This window comes from Balaenoptera musculus, chromosome 3 (genome assembly GCF_009873245.2).
Source record: "Balaenoptera musculus isolate JJ_BM4_2016_0621 chromosome 3, mBalMus1.pri.v3, whole genome shotgun sequence".
Lineage (NCBI taxonomy): Eukaryota > Metazoa > Chordata > Mammalia > Artiodactyla > Balaenopteridae > Balaenoptera > Balaenoptera musculus.
The window spans coordinates 170,978,151-170,988,612 of NC_045787.1; the positions used below are offsets into that span (position 1 = coordinate 170,978,151).

The window sequence follows — 10,462 nt, forward strand, 5'->3', positions numbered from 1 at the left end:
CAAGGGGCACACCGCCGGCCCCAGGCGCCCTTGGAGACCCGCAACCTCAGCTATTTCCGGCCACACAGCCTCCCTGGCCCGCGTGGGCCGCTTTCAAGATGCAGCTCTTAGAATAGCTGTGGCTGTTTTCCCTGCGGCGGCTGCAGGGGAAGGAGCTGTAAGGAGGGAAGGGGCCGGGGGCAGCAGGAGGGGACAGGCCCTGCCGGCTGGGTGTCACCAGTTGCTCCTAGCCTCTGGAGGCCCAGGCTGGTGGGAGGAGGGGGCTGCCGTCGGGGTCATTCTGGGGTCAAGGCTAGGGGTCCCATCACCATCCCCACGGGTTGGGGGGAAACAGAGGCAGGGCAGGTGGAGGGACCCCTTGGCCACACAGAGGGGCAGCAGAGCCAGGTTTGAGTCTGCTGCCTATGGCCTTGCCCAGAATGATCTTCTCTGCGGGGGTTGTGCCCCTGGTACACACGCGGAGCCTAACTAAAGACCCCTCCAACTGCTCCTGAAGCCAGAAGGGCTGGGGACTCAGCAAGCGCTTAATAAGTGCTCTGAGCATGACTGACGGGGCCACGTGGGAGAACTGAGACGGTCACTCGCTCACTGAACAAGCACTGCTTGAGCACCTTCTGTATGCCACACTCAGGGATGTGGGGGACAGCCTGGGTGGGGCAGGGGCAGAGGCAGGAAGCAGCAGCCCTGGGGGCAGTGACATCACCCAGAGAAGTGAAGCAGGCAGAGGGGGAGGGAGAGGTTCAGGGTGGCCACCCACACCAGGCGGTGGGCGGGCCCGCAGCTGCTTTATTTCATGGGGGGACAGAAGGACCCCCTTCAGAACCCACATCGAGCCCTTTTCTCTGCCCGGGGCTGGCCCTCAGACTGGAGGTTTCCCAGGGCTGGAGCAAGGGCAGGTCTCCCCTGTTAGATTGGGATGTCCCAGAGGAAGGAGCCGAGCGTCTCCCCTCTCAGACTAGCGGGAACAATTACATCTGGAGGTGGGGGAGCTGGTCTCCTTCCTCCCTGGACCCAAGAGCGTTTGGCAACATCATAGGAACAGAAGGAGTCATCCCCAGCTTTAGACCCAGAAAGCACAACGATTTCTGCAGGAAAATAAAAGCGGAAAAGAAAACCCTCAAGCCCAAAAGTGCATCCACCCTTGGGCTTGGCAGCATGAGATTTGTGGTTCTCGGATCTGGATTTAAACAGGAACCTATGTCCTAAGGCGAGGGCTCAGGACGGTCCGCTGTTCCCACGGGGCCACGGCAGGGCAGGGCAGGGGGTGGGCGCCTGGCCCCAGGCTCAATCCTCATCCTCGCTGGTGTGGATCCGGGCCTCCCAGCGCTCCACCATGGCGTTCTTGTGGCGGGTTACCCGTGTGGCCTCCAAGACCTGCAAGAGGAGGCACGAAGTCCCCATCAGGGTCCTGACGCCCCCAAAACAGCTCCCCTCACTGCTAACGCATAGGAGAGGCCTAGAGCAGGGGCAAAGCAGGACCATCCCCTCCTCTGTTCCAGACCCTCTACTCCTAGTAATAGTGCCAAGGAATGTGTTAACACATGCTGAGCTCCACAGTAGGGAAATGCCCAGGTCTGGCATTTTGGACTCAGCTCAAAGAGGGTCACAAATGTATTCCACAAATCCACTGAGGTAGCTGGCCTTCTACACATCTCAGATGAACCCCTCCCTCAAAGAAAATGCCCCTGTCTCGGGCCAAGTCAGCCCCAAAGCCATATGGTAAAGAGGCGGCACATGGAACCTCTTTCCACAGTCTATGCCCATGACAGGCATCAAAAGCAGCTCACAGAAAAATCCACCTCAGGCAGGCACTATCAATCAAGAAGATATCCAGGGAAGTCCCCACACCCAGAAGAAAGGCTTCTGATGGCCCTGATACAATAGGGCAGGGGGCACAAATGTGGGAGGGAAAGGCTCAGGTCCTCGCCCCCAGGAGCACACTCACCTCCGAGTTGACATGGTCTGAGGGGTTGATGCCGGCATACTACAAGAAAGGAACATATGTCAGCCCCCAGGGCCCTCTAGCCCTGCCCACCCCAGAGCACCCCTGGACTCAATGCACAGCCCCCTCAGTCACCACTGGGGGCAGAAGGGAAGGTCTTCTCTGCCCACCGTCGTCCCCCCAAGTGCCCCTCAATCACCCCAAACTCAAAGCCATCCACCATGCTTTCCCTGATGCTGTTCTCCTCAGTGAAGCCTTGGTCCATCATTTGCAACTGTTTTCTCTTTGTAAACGTCATCGTAATAAAGACAGTTGACATTTATGGAGCTCTTGCCGTGGCCAGGCCCTGCTCTGAGGTTGGAAGGGGGCTGTTCTTATTATCATGCTCATTTTACAGAGGAGGAGACTGAGAGTCAGAGAGGAGTAGGGTCTTGCCCATCACACAGCTGGCAAGCAGCGGGGCTGGGACTTGAACCCAGGTCCCTGGGCTCTACTCTGCCCCAAACCTCCAGGCCAGTCTGTGAGCACCAGATTGGCGAGGCTGGAGTTGGTGTTATTCTCCATGGTGTCAACAATACCCGCCCAGGGATGAGAAGGCCTCATGGTTATGAATGTGGGGTTTGGAGTCAGGCTTGGGTTCAAGTCCTGGCTTGGGAGCTCAGACTGTATGACCCTGGGCATAGGAGACTACAGCTTTCTCCAAAAAATGGGCCACAAAACATCCCTCCAGGGTGTTAAAAGCACAGTGCGTGCAGAGCTCTGAGACATCCCTCATGAGGTGTGGATAATAAACAGAAATAACAATGATGGTAATAAACGCATGAAAATAATAAGGATGATTTTGATAGATTGCCACAGCTCTCCTCCTCCAAGCAGAGCTGGCTCTCAGCCTTTGGCTCAGGGGGACAACCTCATGGTGGGGACCCTGCTTATGTGGCCCAGACATGAAGAGAGGCCCAGTTTACCCATTGTGCACCACACGTGTGGGGGACACAGGGGCACAGTCACTGGCAGGGCAGTGAGGGAGGCAGGTGTCAAACCCAGGTCACACCTGAGCCTTGCCTGACCTTCCCTGGCCCTAATGGGGAGTGTCAGACCTTGGCCAGGCCTCCCAGTGCATGGCAGGGCTCGAGACTCACCCACTGCTCATTCTTCTTTCTCTGCCTGGGAGCATCCTCAGCTGAGGCCTCTGCCGTCCACACCAGGCCCGAGTGCAGGTGGATGGGGGTGAAAAACTGTGACTCAGACACCGAGTAGCTGCCCGTGATGCCTGGGGTGGGGGAGGAAGGAAAGGGCATCAGGGAGGAGCCCAGAGTCTCCTGAGGGCAGAAAATTTGTCAGACCCCAGCCCAAGAGACACAGAGTCTGGCTAAGAGGCTGGACCAGTTAAGGAGATGCGTGAATGGACAGACAGAGCAGACAGCAGGTTGCAAAAACTGATAGACAGATTGACCAAAATAGCCAGTCAGGAGAAACTGGATCCACAGATGAGCTGACCAGACAAGGAGAAAAACATTAAAAGTCACACGGGGCATATTTTGCATTGACAAAAAGGAGCAATTGACCAAGAGGCTAGGACATCTGTAAACCTTTATGCACCTAACAACAAAGTGTCCAAACGCATAAAGCAAAGAACCCAAGGCAAAGTGATTTCTCCAAAAGCTACTGCTTAAGCAGACAGACCAGCCACCCGGGGTAGTAGACAAAGTCCCCCAGATGTCCCCCCACCCCTAGCCTCTCCTGGCATCCTCATACCCCTCATGCCACCCTCCTCTGCTCCAACCTTTGAGACCCTGAGCAAAGAAGCCCTTCCCAGGACCCTGCCTCACCAGATGCGCGGGAGGAGCTCCTGGAGTCTTGGTCACAGCACTCGTCCGGCGGCGGGGAGAAGACCTCGGGGTACAGAGCGCTCCGCCGCTCCTCAGCCACCTCCCGCTCCCGCCGCAGGACGCTCTCCACCTCCCTCTCCAGCAGCTCTGATGACTGGGACTTCTGTAGCCTCAGTGCCGGGGCCCCAGCCACCTCCCAGCCCCAAACTCGGGGGGCCTCAGCTTTCTCAGGCTCTTCCGGGACCCCGAACCTCAGGGGACGCAGGCGGAAGTACTCCCATCGCACGACACCCCTGTTGGCGCGCAGGGGTCCCCGGGGAGGCTCCTGCTTTGTGCTTGAAGGTTTTGCAGAGGATCCCGAGGGATGCCTCTGGGACCCCGTGGCCTTTGGAGAGCCCGCAGGCCTGGCCTCATCTGCGGAGAGACCGCTGGGCTTGCGGTAGGTGTGGGAGGCTGGGGGTTCTCCCGGGGGCATCCGGGGGCTCAGGTATGGCTGGTAGGCATCAGGTGGGATGCGGTTCACCTTCCTCACCTCTGGTGTGGGGCTGGCTGCGCTGGCGTCTGGGGTCGGGCTGAGGATGGAGTCTGAGCTGTGGACTCTCCTGAGAATGGGCCGGGGGTCTTCGGAGAACCAGTCGGATATGGACGCCCGGCCCACCTGCAGGCCCTCCCGCCTGTGGTCCTCCTCACGCTGCGACTCCTGAGCAATGTCCCGCTGCACATAGAGCGATGGGCGCCCCCTGTGCGGCCGCGGGGCTGCGGCCAGGCTCACCTTGCTCAGCAGCGGCCTGGCCGGGATCTCCAGCAGCTCCTGGTGGCTGGCCGCCCGTCGCAGCCCCCTCTGCTCCCGGAGCTCTGCCTCCCGCTTCTGGGCTAGCCGGATCTCCCGCTCAATGGGCGTCTCCTTGGCGGGTTCCGGGGACCCCTCTTGGGACCAGGAACCAGGGTCGTCCAAGGCTTGGGCACCAGAGCTGGCGGGCAAACCGTGGACCCTCTTCTCTTCCGTGACCACTTCCTTCGCCTCAGGCTTGACTGGGACGACATACCCATTGACCAGGGGTGACCCGTTCAGGGCCTTGGAGGCCTGGCTGGCCCCAGGTGAGGGGTCCCGAGAAACCCCCGCACGGGCGTGGGCCACCCCGGGTGGGAGGTCCCGAGGAACTCCCGCACGGGCGTGGGCCACCCCGGGTGGGGGGTCCCGAGGAACTCCCGCACGGGCGTGGGCCACCCCGGGTGGGGGGTCCCGAGGAACTCCCGCACGGGCGTGGACCACCCCAGGTGGAGGGTTCGTCTGCTCCAGGCTCATGAACTGCCGCCTGGCTGCCAGGAAGTCGATCTGCTCCGTGTCGATCATGTTCTCCTCCAGGGGCGCGGACTGCGGTCGGCCGGGGCTCCCGGGCTCCCCGCGGTCAGGGGTGCCATGGAGCATGGCCACCGTGCCGCTCTTCCTGACCGCCTGGTCCTGAATGACCACCCGGCGCTCCCACTCCAGGTCACGTGGCCACCAGGGCGGGGTGTCCCTGGCCTCCAGATGGTAGGCCTTCACTTCCTCCTCCTCATCGTCCTCCGGGCAGGGCAGCCGTGGGGCCAGCTGGCCGGGGAAGACACGCAGGCTGAGGGATGTCCCCGTCTGCGCCGTTTCCAGAGAGGCCTTGTGGTCAGCAGGCCATGCCAGTGGCTCATCCTGGCCCCAGTTGCTGGCCACGGACCCCACGCCCACCAGCTCAAACGTGTAGCTGGTGTCGCCTTTCAAGGCCATGCCGGCCACACGGGGTGAGTGGGGGATGCTGAAGATGGGGTATCTGGTCACTCGGTCCATGTTCTGGGGGTCTCTGCCCAGCAGAGGATCCCAGGGTATAGACGATCTAGGCTCACTGAGGGAAGAGAAAGACATGTCAGTCACCAGGTCAGAGCACTTAGGGGGGAAGTGCAATCCCACTCCCTTCAAGGGCAAAGTCCTGGCCAAGTGGCCTCTGTGACTGGTTCAGGGAAGGGTAGGTGACCCAGCCCTGCCAATCAGCACATTCCACCCTTTGGCCTCTGTGATTGCTTCAGGGATGGACATGTGACCCAACCTGGCCAATGATGTGAAATCCTGGGACTTTGCAATTAATGTGGAAAATTGGACCCTCTTCCTGCTGGGCTTATGAGGCTGGCTGGATGAGGCTGAGAGCTGTTGGGGGGCCATATGTGTCCTCTTGTGTATGCACCTTGCTTAAGAGCACCCCCAATCCCAACACAGCATCCTAAAAACATTGAGCTCCTGGATCCAGCCGCTCCTGGATCCAGCCACACCTGAATCCCTGTACTGACCCAACAACTCGGCCCCTGTGTGTCTAACATTTGCAGGCACCCCTCCCACCTCCTCTGCCGGACACTGCACACCCTGCCGGGTGAGCCTCCCACCCAGTTCACCGCTTCCAGACCCAGGGCCACCCCTGGACAGCCTCTCTCCCAGGGCACACACACCCTGAGCTTCCTTCTGTGATTTTTTCCATCTGACATTTACAGATGAGCCCAGTGGGCCTGCCCCTCTCTGGGGTATGTCAAGTGGGGAAACTGAGACCCAGAGAGAGGTGGTGATGGGCAGACTCCCACATCTTGGTTCTCTCCCCTGCACCTGTCCAGCAGGACACCTTGTCCCATCCCAGACAATCCTCCTCCTCAGCACCATAAAACCAGGCTGGGCTAAGGAGCGCCTTGGACCTTGTCCTGCTGGGCTGGGCGACACCCTGACCCAGTGCTCCAGGGGGCCCAGCCCCCCTCCCAAGAGTCCCAGCTCCCTCTGAGCACAGCTCCAGGAGCCGTCGTGAAGGCCCGGCACCTGCTCTCACACCTCTGTGACTCCTGGCATCCTCACACCCTTCCCAGGGCTCTCAAGACCGCCATCCGGCCTCAAGCCAAACCCCCAAACTCTGCAGGCACCAGACCCCAAGGTCGACCCTCTTCCTCCTCTCTCTGCCAGAAGGACCCTTATTTCTGCTCCTCCACAGCCTCCTTAGCTACAGCCTACAGGACACCTCCTCCAGGGAGCCCCCCCCAGATTGTCCCCACCCTCAGAACCTGTGGCCTGATCATCCTTTGTGTACCCAGCCCGGCACAGTGTGGCGCCACCTTTTTACAGCTGAGGAAAGGAAGACAGGCTGTCCTCAACTCCTCAAGCAAACATGGTCCCCGGCCTTGGCCCCCTGGTGCCACCAGAGCTATTGGGTCCATCGCTGCATTTTTACACCAACTTGCTTGTAAAAGCTAAACATGGTTTTAAAAAGAAAAATGCAGACCCTCCCTGAACTGGAAAAGGGGCATCAAGCACATAAAATCGATCATGGGGAACCACGTTACACCTAACGCAGTATCACGCCATCTTTCAAATATTGAAACTATAATTAAGAAAAAACAATATTAAAAAACAAGCAGGCTTGGGTAATAAATCCCAGCCAAGCGGGCTGAGCCTCTGTCCCAATGACGAAAGTGGCTGGGGGTGCACGTGTCTTTGAAGGGAGAAGGTTGTATTTAAGGCCTGTCACCTCCCACCTGAAGCCATCAGCCAGGACCCTCTCTCCCTCCCAGTGGTCCAGGTGAGCATATCCTCCCGCAGCCCGGAGTCTGGTACACAGCAAGTACACAGTGGCTGACTCTCACTCTGGGTGCTCAGGGCCCAGGGTTTGGGCTCATTCTAGCCCAGACCCGGCTGCCCCTCCGGGCCACCCCTCCAGCCCCAGCCCACCCTGGACAGCAGGTCTGGTCCCCGCGCCCTGCAGCTCCCCTCGGAGGGCAGGTGTGGCAGGACTGACGCAGAACCATTTGCCCAGTGCGTGGCCAGAGGCTCACCCAGCAGGATTTATAAGCCACATTCCGGGAAAAAGAACCACACGCCCAGAGGGTGTCAAGTCTCCCGGTGGGTGGGGCAGTGTGGGGGACTGCTCCTTCCTCAGCCCATTCCTTCTGGGTGATTCACTGAGGTCAGTGAGGTGGGGTCCCCCTCGCCTGCGTCCTTGGGCAAGTCTCCCTTCCGACCTCAGTGCCCACACCTGGGCAGTAGGTAGAGTCCAGAGCACGCAGCTGCCACCACGAAGGGCTGCCATGCAGACTCGGCACCCTGTCCCTGGTATACAGTAGGCGCGCGATAAATGCTTTCACGGCAGTGGCTGATGTTATTATTTATACCCTGGATCCACCACTGATCTCAAAGTGACCTTGGGGCAGGCATTCCCTCTCCAAAAGCCTCAGTCTCCCTGTCTGTAAAGTGGGATGTTGCTGACCCCACCGCCGGGTGTGGGGAGGAGCAAGGAGGCCTGAGTGGGTGCCTGGCGCAGAGAAACCCTCGGGGAGAAACGCCCTCTTGGAGGCCTCGTGGACTCTGTGCAGATGAGTAGTAATAGAGCTCAGAGCCTCCCAGCTCCTGGTGGGGCTCCTCGTAATTGGGCATCTCACACCGGCAGTTTTTTTGCCTCTCTTAAGAGCCTGTGACGAGGGGACCATTCTTGTCCCCAACATATAGCAGAGGGAACCGAGGCCCAGAGCGGGGTCACATCAGGGAGTGACAGAGCAACAGGTTCTGAAGCCAGGTAGTCGCCACCGACTTCCCTCCAGGAAGCCCTCCTGGATGGCTCCTCCCCAGCCCCAACTCTGTACCCTGTTGATACCAAAACCGAAACTGGGTTTATGGTCCCTGGTGCCACACACCTGCTTCCTCACCACCACAACTGGCCTCCCGCCCTGGGGCAAAGGCCTGCTGGAGGGGCCTGGGGCTCAGACAGGGCAGGCCACACAGCAGGGATGGCCTCCTGGACTTCTTCTTCCGTCACTCGGGGCTACAGTCTCCGGGACCCTGGCTGGCAGAGCCCCAACCCCTGGACACACCTGGACACTGGGCCAAGTCTCTGAACCGGCCCCACAGGATCCCAGCTGCCCTCCCAGAGGCTGGACACCTCCCCACGCTGACTGCCCCACCCCCGTCCTATGAGCCCCCTCCTATGAGCCCTCCGATCCCACGGGAGGGTTGTAGGCTGCTCAAGGCCTCCCCAAGCAGGGCTCTGGCTGGTGCTAAGCGTCTCCCCAGAAACCTCCAGAATTCCCAGAACCAGTGGGGGGCCCTGTGCCTCTGGCCCTGGGGGTGCCGATCAGGCCCCTCACTTAGAGGGTCAGGGCTCAAGGCCCCTTGGATTTGGGGTCCTGAAGCCCGGGGTGGAGACTGGGGACCTGGCAAGGTTCAGGGATGGGCCTCTGCTCTCCCGGGCGGGTGCAGCGTGGGAAGGGCACAGACCTGGCCTCAGAGCCAGCCAGCGGGTACAGAGCGAGGGGAGGTCCCCGCCAGCCCCTGGGACCCCACTGAGTCCGGAGGGGGCTGAGGGTGGGGCTGGGGGCTCCCTCCCTGTACCCTGAAGGCCCCGCCGGTGAGCAGATGGTGCCGCTGGCACACAAACCCCCATGCCAAAAGCAGAGCCCACCCCACTCAGGACCCCCGCCCGCCCAAGCCTTGCGTCCATCCGACCCCTCCATTTCCCCAGACTCACCTCTCGGCTCTCAGCCCCAGCAGCCTCCAAGCCTGGCTCTGACTCTGTGGACGGCACAGAGGCCTCCCAGCCCCGCCCTGCCCCAGGTTGCCAGGGGACAGAGCCCCGCCCCGTGAAGCAGGTGCACCCCCTCCTCCCAGGCCCCACCTGGGCTCAAGAAACAAAGTCCAGAGGAGGAGAAAGACGACACCACAGAGTAGAGGGCAGGCACCACGCCCACGGTGCACGGCCCCTCGGCCCCCAGGGGCCCCCAGCCCACAAAGTTGCAGCCAGAACTCACCCAGAAACCTTCCAGCTGCCGTCTGGCTTTCCCATCACCTCTCAGCATAGCTCAGAGAGGGGCTGTCCCTTGCCCGGGGTCACATGACTGGTCCACGAACCAGCTGCTGTTTCTCGGGGGGGGGGTGGGGGTTCAAGTCCAAACCCCCACTGTGCCACCTGGCTTAACCGACCCTTTGGGGCCATTTCCCCAGAGAGCTCCTTTCTGGGACCAGCCCAGCTTCCTAGTCTCTGGGGGTGGTTCAGCTGGGCCTGGGTTCAAATCCCCCTTAACCACTCTGAGCCTCCGTTTCCTCCTCCGGGAAATGGGACATCACAGGGCTGGGAGATGCCCCCAGCCCACTTCTACATAAAGGGCCAAATGAGGACATAGAGGCGCCAGAAAGCATTGGGATGGGCAGGGCCCGGGCCCCACTGACAGAGGGAGGCACGGAGGCTCGAGAAGGGTGGTGGGTGTCCCAGGTGCTCGGCTGTCCTCACTGATTCTTGGTCGAGGTGCAGAGGACCTGCCAGAGCCATGGGAGCCCAGTGTCTGCGGGAAAGTCAGGCCACTGGGCACAGTGGTCAGTCTATGGGGGAGGGGACACATTGGATGGGGCTTCCGTTCCCCGGGCTAGGGCTCTGTCCTGACCTGCCCCTTGGCTGTCTGTGGGACCCCCTCTGAACCTCAGTGTCTTCTTCCATCCAATGGGCCCCCAGCTCCGAATCTGGCAGGGCTGCTCATGGGGGGAAAGGGCAGAGACTGGGTCATCCAGCATGTTGGGGGGCACTATGAAGGTGAGGACTCACTCTCCTGCTCCCAGACTGGGGTGGCCTCCCCCTCAGGGTTCACACAGCCCACTATACAGGTGGGCAAACCAAGGCCCAGAGAGAGCAGCCACTCCTCCCACCCAGAT

General features: G+C 60.6%; 1 protein-coding gene across 1 annotated transcript; it reads right to left on the reverse strand.

Moving 5' to 3' along the window:
* Positions 1-327: 327 nt before the first annotated feature.
* LOC118892694 (mitotic spindle positioning) lies at positions 328-9,301 on the reverse strand. Its single transcript, XM_036847491.1, has 5 exons — positions 9,288-9,301; positions 3,772-5,645; positions 3,082-3,212; positions 1,946-1,984; positions 328-1,374 (listed from the first exon to the last, which is right to left on the reverse strand). The coding sequence occupies exons 2-5, from the start codon at positions 5,588-5,590 to the stop codon at positions 1,285-1,287; spliced, it is 2,079 nt and encodes a 692-aa protein (XP_036703386.1). The 5' UTR covers positions 5,591-5,645; positions 9,288-9,301; the 3' UTR covers positions 328-1,284.
* Between the last annotated feature and the right edge of the window lie 1,161 nt (positions 9,302-10,462).